General features: G+C 38.4%; 1 protein-coding gene across 7 annotated transcripts in view; it reads right to left on the reverse strand.

The window, feature by feature from the left end:
* LOC138981464 (uncharacterized) overlaps window positions 1-15,542 on the reverse strand; it is a 32,152-nt gene that overhangs the window by 13,321 nt on the left and 3,289 nt on the right. For 6 of the 7 annotated variants that reach the window (XR_011460641.1, XM_070354381.1, XM_070354383.1 and 3 more), the window contains exons 2-18: window positions 12,738-12,829; window positions 12,250-12,315; window positions 10,023-10,068; window positions 9,416-9,556; window positions 8,629-8,672; window positions 7,797-7,880; window positions 7,227-7,271; window positions 6,923-6,990; window positions 6,610-6,643; window positions 5,716-5,847; window positions 5,431-5,476; window positions 5,064-5,154; window positions 4,323-4,373; window positions 3,925-4,015; window positions 3,004-3,108; window positions 2,608-2,698; window positions 319-433 (exon numbers count right to left, since the gene is read on the reverse strand). Coding sequence is in view for 6 of the 7 variants with exons in the window: in XM_070354381.1 (XP_070210482.1) it covers window positions 319-433; window positions 2,608-2,698; window positions 3,004-3,108; window positions 3,925-4,015; window positions 4,323-4,373; window positions 5,064-5,154; window positions 5,431-5,476; window positions 5,716-5,847; window positions 6,610-6,643; window positions 6,923-6,990; window positions 7,227-7,271; window positions 7,797-7,880; window positions 8,629-8,672; window positions 9,416-9,556; window positions 10,023-10,068; window positions 12,250-12,315; window positions 12,738-12,829 (1,342 nt within the window). In the remaining variant the exon portion in view is untranslated. The remainder of the gene's footprint in view (window positions 1-318; window positions 434-2,607; window positions 2,699-3,003; window positions 3,109-3,924; window positions 4,016-4,322; window positions 4,374-5,063; window positions 5,155-5,430; window positions 5,477-5,715; window positions 5,848-6,609; window positions 6,644-6,922; window positions 6,991-7,226; window positions 7,272-7,796; window positions 7,881-8,628; window positions 8,673-9,415; window positions 9,557-10,022; window positions 10,069-12,249; window positions 12,316-12,737; window positions 12,830-15,542) is intronic. The other variant, XM_070354382.1, reaches the window with a different exon arrangement.

Below are 15,542 nucleotides of genomic sequence, written 5' to 3' on the forward strand. Positions count from 1 at the left end.
CAATATTTGTTCTGGAGGAAAACCATATAGCTACACAACCACAAGCATAAGTGACACTGGAACAAGTTTACAAATCATCTCAAAATTAAGTCCTGTATTCAACCTCTGTTTGTGAAGCAGGCTCAAAATTTAGACGTTTCTCTGCTACTCATATTTTGGTTCAATTTAGTTTGGCAGAAAACAGAAGAAAGGCTTAATATTACATGCCGAAATATCGATATAAACGTACCTAACCTGGTTACTGGTGTGTTTTCTTTTTATTTAAATGAAAGGCTTTACTGGGTATTTTCAGTGGACACAGTGAGTTGTACAACTTACTCCATCTTCACATCGGCAGGCTGGTTTGGGGCGAGCTGAGGAGGAGGTATATTTTTGGGAGGGGCGTAGTCTTCCTCATCAGAGAGGTACACTTCCCCTGCTAAACTCTCGTCTACTGTCAAGACACAAAACACTCAAAATTTACTGTTTGAAGGCTTCACTTATTGCACAGTACAAACTCAAATGCACCGGGTATGTACATTCAGAACAATCAGATAAAACAAAACAATTTTAAATTAAACAAGTCGCGTAAGGCGAAAATACAACATTTAGTCAAGTAGCTGTCGAACTCACAGAATGAAACTGAACGCAATGCCACACTCGTAGCATCGTCAGTCCACCGCGCACGACAAAGGCAGTGAAATTGACAAGAAGAGCGGGGTAGTACTTGCGCTGAGAAGGATAGCACGCTTTTCTGTACCTCTCTTCGTTTTAACTTTCTGAGCGTGTTTTTAATCCAAACATATCATATCTATATGTTTTTGGAATCAGGAACCGACAAGGAATAAGATGAAGGTGTTTTTAAATTGATTAGGACAATTTAATTTTGATAATAATTTTTATATTTTTAATTTTCAGAGCTTGTTTTTAATCCAAATATAACATATTTATATGTTTTTGGAATCAGACAATGATAAAGAATAAGATGAACGTAAATTTGGATCGTTTTATAAAAAAAATATTTTTTTTACAATTTTCAGATTTTTAATGACCAAAGTCATTAATTAATTTTTAAGCCACCAAGCTGAAATGCAATACCAAACCCCGGCCTTCGTCGAAGATTACTTGACCAAACTTTCAACCAATTTGGTTGAAAAATGAGAGCGTGACAGTGCCGCCTCAACTTTCACGAAAAGCCGGATGTGACGTCATCAAAGACATTTATTGAAAAAATGAAAAAAACGTATGGGGATTTCATACCCAGGAACTCTCATGTCAAATTTCATAAAGATCGGTCCAGTAGTTTAGTCTGAATCGCTCTACACACACACACAGACAGACACACACACACACACACACACGCACATACACCACGACCCTCGTCTCGATTCCCCCCCTCTACGTTAAAACATTTAGTCAAAACGTGACTAAATGTAACAAGAAGGGCAAAGCCCATACGACTCACATGCTTTACACATTTTTCCTACCAAAATACATGTGACCTTGACCCAAGGTCAAGGTCATCCAAGGTCATGCAACACAAAGCTGTTAATTCAAGACATAGGAAGTACAATGGTGCTTATTGGCTCTTTCTACCATGAGATATGGTCACTTTTAGTGGTTCACTACCTTATTTTGGTCACATTTCATAAGGGTCAAAGTGACCTTGACCTTGATCATATGTGACCGAATGTGTCTCATGATGAAAGCATAACATGTGCCCCACATAATTTTTAAGTTTGAAACAGTTATCTTCCATAGTTCAGGGTCAAGGTCACTTCAAAATATGTATACAATCCAACTTTGAAGAGCTCCTGTGACCTTGACCTTGAAGCAAGGTAAACCAAACTGGTATCAAAAGATGGGGCTTACTTTGCCCTATATATCATATATAGGTGAGGTATTGAATCTCAAAAACTTCAGAGAAAATGGGAAAAATATGAAAAATAGCTGTTTTTTAGGCAACATTTATGGCCCCTGCGACCTTGACCTTGAAGCAAGGTCAAGATGCTATGTATGTTTTTTGGGGCCTTGTCATCATACACCATCTTGCCAAATTTGGTACTGATAGACTGAATAGTGTCCAAGAAATATCCAACGTTAAAGTTTTCCGGACGGACGGACGGACGGACGACTCGGGTGAGTACATAGACTCACTTTTGCTTCGCATGTGAGTCAAAAATGCTGTCAATCATGGATTTTGGGGGTTGAAATAATGTTGCAAGGGAAACTATGCTTTCTGCTTTCTAGACCAGTAATTGCCTTCAAATACTGCAAGTGCAAAACATATCCATGCCTTCAAACACTGCCATATATATCTACGACTCCAAACTCTACTATACATTTTATACATATCCAATCTCTACATTTCTAGTCATCTCTTCAAGAATGCCTGTATTAATTACTACTACTACACCACCACCACCCCCCCCCCCCCCCCCCCCCCCCCCCCACAACAGCTACTGACTAGTAATTGCGTTCAAGCAAAGTGTCACTGAAACTGCTTCTTCCTTATGAAAAAGAAATCTCCCCAAATTTTCAAGGAATAGATAAATAAATATTGAACAAAATGAAATACAACCCCCTCTTTTGTTTAGAAAAAACCCACCCTCCACTGTCCAAACTGACCTGCTCCAGCTAGAAGAGCTTCTAGTGCTGCCTGGACTGTGGCATGTTTTTTAATGGCTGCCAGCGCCTGACCATGTGAAAAACCCATGTCCTGCAAAGTCACATGATAGGTTACAGTCAATAATAATGCTCACAAATTATTTTTAATTTAATAAAGAACAAAGACAACATAATTTCTGTCATTCTTGTATGACAGTCAACATGCATCATTATCAGCTATTTTTTTACTTGAAGCACTAATTTTCCTTCACACAACCTCAAGTAATGATGATGATGATGATGATGATGATGATGATGATGATGATGTCAAATGCCTCCTCTCTTGGAATGTTTAACCATGTGCTATACATCGTCATACAAACACAGGCTGTAATATTGCAGAATAAAATGCCTTACTGTCAACTGTCGTGTCCGGACTTGTTGGAGTTCTTGAACAGCTTCCTCACAGTTTTTGTCCAATTTTAAAACTTGTAAAAATGCCTCCTCTGCTTCTGAAAACCTCTGCAATGACAAATACTATTAATTAATATTTGGCAGTCATGACAGGGAATGCAGTCACAATGATCTAGTATCAATTCATCCGCATAATTATCATAAACTGGATCAGATCTTCTTCTTCTTCTGCGTTCGTGGGCTGAAACTCCCACGTACACTCGTGTTTTTACACGAGTGGAATTTTACGTGTATGACCGTTTTTACCCCGCCATTAAGGCAGCCATATGCCGCTTTCGGAGGAAGCATGCTGGGTATTTTCGTGTTTCTGTAACCCATCGAACTCCGACATGGATTACAGGATCTTTTCCGTGCGCACTTGGTCTTGTGCTTGCGTGTACACACGAAGGGGGATAAGCCACTAGCAGGTCTGCACATAAGTTGACCTGGGAGATCGGAAAAATCTCCACACTTAACCCACCAGGCGGCCGCAACCGGGATTCGAACCCTCGACCTTCCGATTAAGAGGTCGACGTCTTACCACCCCGCCACAGCGCCCGTCTACTGGATCAGATAATAACTAACAGACATTGTCCGGAAATAACTCTGTCAAGATTTTCAAGCGTTGTTGCAGAGTTATGCCCCAAACAGTGAGGCAAACGAATCAAAACGTAAACACACTGCTGACAGCCATTGCGGCAAACAATTAACTCTGTTATTTCCAAACATCATCTATTATAAGTCAAAATCTGTTCAGGTGTCTGCTAAAAGTCAAAAAGAAAATATGCCATGTGAACAGCAGTTAAGTTCATAATGAGCTACCAAGACCTTTTAGAAAAAAAATACGAGAGAAGGTATACCAGAAATGACAAAAATATGACTCACATTCAACCCTGCCAATGCCCTTCCTTTTCTAAAATAACCTTTTGGCCAGTCTTTTGAAAGTTTTATCGCCTTTTCTGCATCTTTCAGTGCTCTGAAAATAAATCAAACACGTGTACACAAACAGCATTTTCAGTACTGGGGGGAAAAAAACAAAAACATGCAACAATCAGTTGATATGTCTGAAAGCCAAGGGTATGCAGTTTTTCAGACAGGATTAGCATTGGAGAAAAAGAGGCACATTATTTTCGCTTATACCAATAAAAACCATGGGTCATCGAGTTTTCACAAATGTAGAAATCATACGACAATGTGTTCCCTGCTCGTCTTACCACCACAGGAACATTCAGCAAACACTGCCCCATACATATGATTAAACAAACAAACAAAGCAACACTTACTTTTCATATTGCTGGAGTCTGTCGTAGCAATAGGACCTGTTACCCAAAAACCTGAAACACAAGAAAACGAAACCTTCAGACTAAAACCGAAACCAGGGTCAGGGACGAACAGTTAAATTTGCATTGCTGACATTGACAGCTCTCATTCTGAAAAACGAAACACAGAGCTGATAATAAAAGGAAGATGTACTGTCAACCAGCCCTGTCTTTTTATCTCCAACAAGAGGCGAAGCCATCAAGGCTCACGTAAGAAATCGACAAACAGTAACACACACACACACACACACACACACACACACACACACACACACACAGAAAGAGCATAGGTGAAACTGTGCAAGAAAGCGAGACACTAGATCTAGATCTGTCTGTCTGCATGTAGCCTACTTACAGGGACACGACTGCCAACTAGTCTCGGCCCGCTCAAAATAATAATGACCGAGACTTTCAGTACTTCCTTCGCGTGACGTCTAACCCTCTTACAAAAATACGTCATAATGTGACGTCAATGTAATGTGACGTCTTCAAATGTTAGAGTTTCTACCACAGACATACACACGCACGCACGCACATACGCACGCACGCACAGACAGACGATCGCATAGGCTACACTTACGTGAGCCAAAAATGCTCATCCTCTTCAACATGCTCTTTTGCTTAAGACTAATAAGAGTAAAACATTCTAGAAAGGAGTCAAAGTGCTCTCATGATACGTAGAATACAAAGTTGAACAACTCTCACCTAAAATCCTTTGGGTCCAAGGATATTGCCTCCGTGAAGAGTTGTATTGCAGCATTGTACTCCTCTACCTGGGCCATTTCGTTACCACGAACTGCAACAAAATGTCACCAGTTAACATGGCTACGCTGCATGTGTCGTGTGACGCAGCTGTCAATCAATTCTCATATCTACATAAAGATGCAATGTGCAGTTGTACATGCATGGTTTACTTACCATCCTATCACTGTCTGCAGAACTGAGGCTGTATGTTAACATTTTACCATTTTACAAGTGAATAACAATTAACATCAAACAAACAAAACAAACCCATCATACCATTTCAAAGGGAATAACATCAAGAGAGAGCAAACAAATAAAACCAACTTACTTGCCAGCTGTCTGCTTCGAAGAACTGTCGAGTCAACTTCCTCGAACTGAAGCAAACATAATACCAACTGATTCAGTAACTTAACACGTACAGGGGCACATCAACAAAGCAGGAAAATATAGCACAACAAAATCGCAAACTTTCACAGAACACTAAATCAAGCTTTGGACTAAAAGGGTTCGCACATGAATCCATGCCATTCTGCTTCATTCCTGCTAACCTAAATAAATTAACAGCAAAAGACAACGCAGAATTATTGATCGCCCCTTGAATTCAAACACTTACGTCTTCCTCCCCGTTGTGCGCACCATTTCGTTCATGCACTCTGTCTTTTTTTGAAGATTGTGTGGAATCTGAAGAAGCCTTCTTTTTCTTGTTGACAGCTTTTGTGAAAAACGCTGAATTAGGATCAAAATCCTGAAAAAGTCAGTAATAAAGAGTTTTAAATAGCATACAAATGATAGTCTGTCACGTTCAAAATGAAATATCAACCTCACTTTACATATTCATTCTTAGCAAAAACAGGACTGTCATTTCCAGTGCAACTGGTTTTCTGAATTCAATCACTTTACCTTACTGGTAAGCAGTAAGCCTACAAATCAGTAATGTACCAAAAGTACACAAACAAAAAAAGCAAATGCTCATACCATGTGTCATATGCATTAAATGTATCAAAAATAAAATATTTGCTGTTCTAGCTTCATAAAATATGTTCAGGAGAATGTCGATTTCCTACTTATTCACCCAAACTTGATCCTAATGCGACCTGTATCAATCTATTTAGTTATCCAATCCTATCAATATCCTGACAAATAAAAACTTGCACCCCCCCCCCCCCCCTACTTATTCACCTAAACTTGATCCTAATGTGACCTGTCAGGCCTGAAAGTGGCAAGTATTTTACTTGCCATGACGAGTAGAAAAATGTAACTGGCGAGTAGAAATGTTCATCTACTCGCCAAATGCAAGAAAAGTTGCTGAAACAAATTGTTGGTTTGGCTAGTAAAGTTTGCTCTCTGGCTAGTACATTTTCAGAATCACTAGCCAAAGGCAGTACACCATTGACTTTCCGGGTTGTCTGTATAAATTTTATTTATATAGTTATCCCATCCTAAGAATATCCCACAAATCAAAATTTGCTTGCTCAGGTGAGTCAAAAACGCTGATTGGACTACTTACTGCTTGTTCGTCTGAGGATGATTCACTAGCAGGTCTGCAAGCAGAACAAAATGAATTATTTTTCAATTGCAGTATTTAAACAAGTCCATGCCACAGAACCTCAATATTGATGAAGACATTTCACAGACATAGATTCAAATTGGCAACATATTTTTTACAATAAGAGTACATTACCCTATGTACAACACACGAGTGATCTTATCGTTATAATAGTATTCAACACACAAAGTTAATGGTGTTGGAATGGTGATGAATAAACACACATTAAACAACATTAGTAATTCATAAAAATGGAAGAGGTGGTAAAACTTACTTTTTCTCTGACTTTTTATTCTTTTCTTGTTCACCATTTCCCTTATTTTTCTGTTTCTTGCCCTTGTCCTGTAAAAGAAATGCACACAATGAAACAAGAAAATGAACTGTTATTTCACCCACTAAACTCAAAACCATAAGAAATAAATTTGAGCTCTTGTAACTGAGTAAAATATGTCCATAAAAGTGATCAGTATGTATGCGTGTCTGTGACTGTTGAAGAGAAAAGACAGAGATTGAAATAAATCAGGAGGGAAGAAGCAGAAGAGTACAATAACAGCCTTGACTGCAACTGGAAAACTAACCTGCTTCACTTCCTGTTTTTCTAGCTTTTTTCGTTCCTTTCTCCTCTGAAAAGGAAAAGCATAGAATTTACAAGTAAGCAGAAGAAATGCACACCCAAGAAAATACGGCATTTCTCGTGGTACGCAAGAGTGCAAATTTTCCGTAAGATGAGTTACTTTTCAACACAAATATGGTAACATTTTAGAAGACTCATTCACACACAAGTATTTGACATACAATGGCAACTTTAAAGCTGGAAACACGTTAACCATAGCAAGAAATATAATCTGTGTCAAGTGTGTGATACACTTTATAAATTTGGGTTACTCATTCAACGCTGTACTGAAGATTTTATCTCCAAATCCTTTGTCAAACTTGGTACCCTTCTTTCTTTATTTGGTGTTTAACGTCGTTTTCAACCATTCAAGGTTATATCGCGACGTGGAAAGGGGGGAGATGGGAAAACTTGGTACCCCTTTCCCACGTTTAGCAGACTAAGAGAATACCACACCCAAAGGGCATGACTCTGCCAACTAGTCATAAGAAAGTTTTCTTATCATGTGTATATTTTTTAAGTATCTCGCTCAAACCTTTTTCTTTGCTCGTCTTTTTTCTGCTCTTCTCCTCTCCTTCTCTTCTTCTGTAATAAGTTCTTCTGCGTTTCTATTTATTTCCTGCACACAGATGAAATAATGAACACCAAGAGAATCACTTTGCTGTTCTCAAAACTTGGAAGGTTAGTGTAGGTTTTCTATTTTGGGGTAAAACACAAATTATCTCCCCTACACTGTGAACCTGACCAAGGAAAACATGAACAAGTTGACAGTAGGTTACAACCACTAAATAATACTACAGAGAAAAAAGTCAGACAATGTTTCTCTTCGTCTTACAAATACACGAAGGTGTTTCCCTCTGACTTCACATCCAAATTAGGTGTATGTAACTATGACTATGATTCAAGAATGTTGCTGTGATCCACAGCTGTTCCAACAGATTCCTCAACTGTCACCAGTTTTATGCAAATCTTGGTGTAACATTTCTACATTTCACCCACTGTTAAAATATTTGGCAAACTTTTTGACAATTGTAACTAATTTTCGACACCTAAAAAATGCTTGATAACTGGTGTCCTGCATTTTCACCTGCAGATGGTATAAATGACTCCCAAGAACATGTCTGAATGCGTAAGAACAATGCAAGGAATGTCCAGAGAGGTAGGTGGGAGGTGTTTCTATAACCTGCCCTGTTATATAGTGCTATATGTTTTATGTAAAATCAATGTCTTGTTTGTATTATTGTTATGTTATGTACCACGCATGAATTTCTCTATGAGATAATAAAGTATTCTTATTCTTATTCTTATACAAATCACTTAGAAACATTTGAATCTTAAAAAGAAGCATTTAGTGGATAAAAATTTACCTCAGGTGTAAGTTGTGAATGTTGTGACAAATCATCTGAAGTATCTGCAAAATAAAACAGCAAATTTAACAAAACACAAACATATTTTCTGTGCAGCACATTCTCAAAAAGTTGACGATTAAACAAGACAATAGGCTTTAGAAATTAGAAGCAAACTGATCTGCAAGCAAAAACTTATCAATTCGAAATAGAGTATGTAAGCAAACACAGTAAGATTTAATTAAAGGTGGTCGTCTACATTTGTGCTTTTTTCAATAATCTTATGGTTAGATTTCGCTAAAAAGTTATGTCAGATGATGAATGAACCATGGGGAAAAAAGTTATAGAAAAAAAAATATATGTAAAAAAAGATTTTATTTTTGGGTAGCGTGACTCACGCTTCCAATATTTTGTTTTCTGTTTGCTGAGAACATGTGCTTTGCCTAAAAATACTGACCAATCAAATTCATGTCACTATGCTTATAGCCACGCCCAAACAAGTGCAGCAACATGAATGCACGAAATGCACGGGATTTGAGAGGAGTTTTGCGCTTGGCATTTTCCAAATAAGGATATCCTACTATGAGTACCACGCTGGAATACTACAATGAATTTTCAAACGGCTACACTGGCTTCGTCTTTCCTGATCGAAAGGGGGTGTATTGTTGATATTTGTAGATAATAGACTCTGCATTTTAATGGTCAAATGGCGATTTCGGTATAAAAATGTAGACAAGGACCTTTAAAAACAGCCACACACACAAAATTACCCTGGACATAAACAGACAGATCATATAATTCAAATTACCCTTTTTCTTGGGAAGTCCTTTTACTTTTCCGGGGAAAAACTTTCCAAACTGCAGCTCTAGTTTATCATCCTCGTCACTGTCATCTGTCTCATCATCAGATGATGTTGAATCGTCAGATACACCGTCACCATTCAGTACACCTGGGAGACATCAACAAAAATCAAATTAAGACAGAAACTGTTAAAAAGTTGCACTCGCATGTGAAAGTTCACACACAAAAACAAAAAAATAACACCAAAAAAGTATGTCACTTCATTATTACTGGTTTGTTCCTACTGTATATAAACAACTGCTAAAATTATGGTTCTTTTCACTCAATTAATAAATAAATATGCTACAACATAAACTCATTTCAACATTTCACAAAATGTCAATAACATTAACAACAGCACAGCAAACACTGGATAACTAACCAACCAATTCACAAATACTTCAGTGTCAATCACACTGCTAAGAGCTAACCAGCTATACATGCACTTCCTGTTGTAACGAAAGTTTCCTGAGTATGATGTGACATACTTACATGTTTAACCAATAGGATTACGCCACTGAATCCTGTGCACAAACTTTGGATTTTATCTTTACACAAAAATGTTGAGAACTTACAGGAATTTGAAAAATAGACGTCTTGGAAAAATTTCCTTGCTTCTGCCTGAAATAAATCATGAAAGGCATGTTGAGAAAAAAGATACAACACATACAAAATTAAAAAAGGGAGTTAAATAATTGCTGGCTTTTCTACAAAAACAACACCAAGTGCTATGTTCATTGTTGTGCTTTGTACTTTGATCTAAAAAGGTCTGCAAGATGCAATGTATTTTTTATTTCGGTCGTCACATACCAACAAATTCCCTCGATAATGTAGTGTCTGACACTGACTGTTGTATTGACAAACCTTCCTTTTAAGACCTCTACAAATGTAGAAAAATCAGGTCTTAAAAAGGAGGGAGTCTTCAGAACATCTGAAAAATCAGGTCTTAAAAAGGAGGGAGTCTTCAGAACATCTGAAAAATCAGGTCTTAAAAAGGAGGGAGTCTTCAGAACATCTGAAAAATCAGGTCTTAAAAAGGAGGGAGTCTTCAGAACATCTGAAAAATCAAGGTCTTAAAAAGGAGGGAATCTTCAGAACATCTGAAAAATCAGGTCTTAAAAAGGAGGGAGTCTTCAGAACATCTGAAAAATCATGTCTTAAAAAGGAGGGAGTCTTCAGAACATCTGAAAAATCAAGGTCTTAAAAAGGAGGGAATCTTCAGAACATCTGAAAAATCAGGTCTTAAAAAGGAGGGAGTCTTCAGAACATCTGAAAAATCAGGTCGTAAAAAGGAGGGAGTCTTCAGAATATCTGAAAAATCAGGTCTTAAAAAGGAGGGAGTCTTCAGAACATCTGAAAAATCAGGTCTTAAAAAGGAGTGAGTCTTCAGAACATCTGAAAAATCAGGTCTTAAAAAGGAGTGAGTCTTCAGAATATCTGAAAAATCAAGGTCTTAAAAAGGGGCAAGTCTTAAATTGGGGGCGGGGGGTTCCACTGTATATATATTGTCTGGCTGAGGGGCCATCGGTGGACGCTTTTTAGTATTTAATTTTTGTTTTAAACACAGCAAAATGTTATATATAATGCTTAGGCAGAAAATCTTTTCAAGATGATAAATGATATCTGACGTTAAAAGGGTTAAGTGCTATGCCTAAAGGCATACTAACGCACTCCCGTGTTTACAAAGTGTAGTTTGCCCACAATCGATGTCAAACGCACCATAAGACCATATAATGACGATACGTCACCATGCGCGGACCATAATACATGCATTACAGCTTGTTCTAGCCTCTGAAAAAGTGAGGATGTCAACAAAGCCGCGGTGTTCTCTCCCTTGCATCAACGTTACATGTGTTGCCAAATCTATAAATAGGACGATCCAGATCAAAATGAAAATTCAAATATCTCAACATTTAAGGGGTCCTAGACCACAATATTTTGCAGGGAACTTAATTTAGTCTGTCTCCAGCTGTTGGTAAAGCAATTAGCGTGTATAGTCATCGAGTACATATGGCTTTAAGCGTTTTTGCTCTACCAATACCATGGTGCAATTTGAGTGATTCGACCAAAAGTGGGTAAATTTCAACCCCGGAGAAGCCACTCTGACCTCTCTGGCCAGTCAGGTGTGCCGTGTGCATGTTTATCACACCTGTCTAGATCTGTTTGACTCCATTCTTCAAACACTGTCCAATGAGCGTAAAAGCTGCTTTTTGGCTCACGTAAGTGTAGCCTATGCGATCGTAACTTTGTCTGTCTGTGCGTGCGTTTGTGCGTGTGTGCGTGTGTGTGTATGTCTGTGGTAGAAACTTTAACATTTCCGAGTCTATGTGTGAGTGGTTATCCAAGACTATGGATAAAGCTCGCATAAGATTACGTCACGGTCAAAAGTGTTTGACGTCAATTAATGCATCATGACGGCATGCCTCCCTGTAGTCTTTCTCTCTCGCGTGGTGTGTGTGGTCTCGGTCATTGTTATTTTGAGCGGGCCGAGACTATTTGGCAGTCGTGTCCCTGTAAGTAGGCTACATGCAGACACAGACAGATCTAGATCTAGTGTCTCTCTTTCTTGCACAGTCGTCACCTAAGCTTACTGTGTGTGTGGGTGTGTATGTGTGACGGAGTGATTGAGTTTGTGTTACTGTTTGTCTATTTTTTACGTGAGCCTTGAAGGCTTCGCCTCTTGTTTCTTTAAATAATGACAAAATGAACAATACAGGCGAACACTGCTTACTTATTATGACTCACTGGTAATTCAAGTGAGTCAAAAAAACACAAAAAGGATATTTAATCATTTATGCTTACCATTGACAATTCTTGTGAGTTGTTGTATGCTAGTAATCTGTATGCCTGCGTTATCTGCCTAAATCGCTGAAAAGAATAACAATAATATTATTATAAATGTAGATCAGTATTAGTCAGTTATAAAACAAGGAATTTATAACACAATGTGCACTGCATTATAAAAGAAAAAACATCCACAGAACATAAATCAATATTTTATCTAAGAATTTCACTAAAATAGTAAAATACAAAATGCACAATTGTCTTTTTGGCAGAATTTAAAACTATTTCTGTGATAAACATAACTGAATACATTTCAAATGCTTCAGTTGCTCTGAAGAGAACGGAGAAGAATCTACATCATTTACTGATTCAGTGAAAAATCCCATGCAAGAAATACAACATGATCTATTTACAATTATCATCATGAATATCATCAGGAGAGCTCTATGCATAAACACCTAGTCTTTAAAAAATCAAATAAAACTTTACAAAATCTCTTTACTTACTTTAATAGCATCTGGTGCATTGTTGTGTTTTTCTGGATGCCACTTCAGTGCCAGCTGTTTGTATTTTGTCTTCAATGCATCTTGATCTGAACCTGAAAAAGTGTGTCAATCTTGAAGTTGAAGGACACTCATCAGGCCCAAAACATTCAAATGTTTGTATCCGATGACAAGACACAAAAAAGAGTCAATAGTCTGATTCCTTTTTCATTTATCTTTTTATCATTGAAGTTGTTGGGGTTTTTTAACACTGGGGCATTTGGCTTCTGGATGTCGTAGAAGAGTAACTCAGGGGCTCACATTCATGAGAGATGGCATGGGACAAATGTCCTGAACAATGCAAAAGCGATAGGACATTGTCTCGAAAAAGAAAAAAAATGAAATAGGACCTTTTTTTCTCGCAACAAAACGTACACTAACAGCATGGTTTTGTCTGCTTGGAGAGACACATCGTAGCAAATCAAACTACTGTAAATTGGAAAGTACTGACATTTTCCCGATCAAATGAAAGCATAATCGGACAATGACCTCTTTGTGACAAAAACAATACGACATATGTCCTCTTGCATGAAAAATGTATAGGACATTTGGAAAATGTATCCGTGTATGTCCGATGTCCGACGTGGATGTGAGCCCCTGGTAACTTTCCTTGTCAAGTCTGCAAAATTGAGTTTTTTCATTTTAAGTTTTACTTTTTTTTGTTGCTTGTTGGGGGTGAGGGGGGTTAAAAAAAAAGTTCTAGGGTCCGGAGAAGAAAAAGGGCCGGACTGGGAATTGAAAACATTGCATTTTGTTCTTGCACAAAATCTTAGAAAAATAACCAGCAACAAATAATCCTCAAATTTTCCAACCTGTTCAAAAATAAACGGGAAAAATAAAACAAATGAAACCAGGATAATAATACACGTTTGTAATCATGTAATAAAACCTGAACTGTAGCGATAAAATTAAGTAGAAGTGCAATGCCTTTGCAGTGATGTACATTTTAGTCGGTCTCCGGTCTCTGACCGATCCAATTTCCCCAGGATCTATAGCTTTAATCCCAGCAGGACACAGGTCCGATTAACCTACAGAAGAAGTGGTCAAGGGTAGGATCGTTTTTGACAATGAAGCGGACATGCGGACTGTTCAATTTTCAAGACTGAGGAAAGCTTGTTTCGGTTTTGCCAAGCGAAAGTAAACACTGACTGCGTGAGGAAAGCTTGTTTCGGTTTTGCCAAGCGAACGTATGCACTGCGTGTGACCAGTTTGTTGAGTGAACGAGGCACCATATGGGATCTGATTCTTTGAATTAATTTATCCTCAAGTTGGATCAAGAAGAAAAAAAGAAAATCGAACCCATATGGTGCCTCGAGTGCATTCATTGGCTCAGCAATAAATCGTTGAGAGAGGATTCAGTGCACAGAACTCGGTGTGTACGGCTCGAAGAAACCGATTGTGTGTCAAAACCCAGGACATGATCCTGAAAGCAAAACTTGAGGGACCCGCAGAACGGTCAGATGCCTACCTGAAAAACATTGTCGACAGATGGGCAGTGAAAAAAAACCGACAACTGTTCAAATAACTTTGAAATGTGATTCAATCCTTTGAGTATCTAGTCATGACAGTCGCGGAAGGTGGACGAATTTAAACTGAAAAATCTTTTTAAATGCGGTTTTACGAGTCGTGTTTTTGTCCTATTGAAATTGCAATCTCAGGACACTGTGTCCTATTGATTTTCAGTCTTCAGGACAATTGTCCTAAAGGCTGCTAGAAAAATGTACATCACTGCCTTTGGCACAGTCGGGTTGCCGGGTAGGTCACAGGTTCAAATCCCGGCAGGGGCGGACACCTATCAGAGACAGTATCCGCGTCCCACCCCTGTGTCACCACAGTGGCACATTAAAGACCTCGATCATTCTGCCATATGATAATAAGTGCAGGTGGCTGATTACACCAAAACACGCACACACTTGGGTAAGCGCGACTCTTGTTGCTGCTAGCTTTCCACTTGGAGGAAGTGACTAGAATTTCCAAGCACTGGAATGGAATAATAGAGTAAATAAAATGAAAAACGAACCCCCAAAAATTGCATACCCTCAACCAAGTTCACACACACACACACACACTCGTGACTCACACAGACACCACACACACAAACTATGTTCTCCCTGTCTTTCAGTTTCACACACACACACAACCTGAACCACATATGATATATGCATGCATGCACACACTCACACAACCACACTTTAACTTTCAGAATCTGAGAGAGAGATAGACTCACAGAGAGTAAGAGGGTAAGGCCAAAAAAAAAAAATGCTTTGGTTACGGTTTCATGGCCAAAGAAAATAGGGTAGGTAGGTCGATTAAATTTTTTTTTTTTTTTTTTTTTTTTTGTTTTGGTTGGTCCCTCTTGAAATGATAAAAATATTTGTGTATGCAGGATATTCGAGGTATTTTCATATTGGTGTATTTGGAACCACAGATATTAATTACTTTTTCATGTTAAGAAAAGAAAACTGGACATACCCTTTAAACTGTATAGTGCCACTAGTGAACACAGTTTTCGAGAGTCATGCCAAAGTCCAGTTCGAAAGAGTCTTCGGGCTCGGCACTTATTTTCGTCGACCCAACACATTTTATCCCGAACAGTTTGCCGTCCAAAGTTGGATGAAAATCATGAAAAATGTCCACCAAGGTTGCACTCTTCGAGTACCGACTTATCAGTCGTGTTTGTTCGATATGAACGCACTTTCCGAATACGATTGCAAAAACGTTCGCGCAACGAACGAACGCACGAGACTGACTTCCCTTGGATATGGGAGT

This window comes from Littorina saxatilis, linkage group LG12, assembly GCF_037325665.1.
Source record: "Littorina saxatilis isolate snail1 linkage group LG12, US_GU_Lsax_2.0, whole genome shotgun sequence".
Lineage (NCBI taxonomy): Eukaryota > Metazoa > Mollusca > Gastropoda > Littorinimorpha > Littorinidae > Littorina > Littorina saxatilis.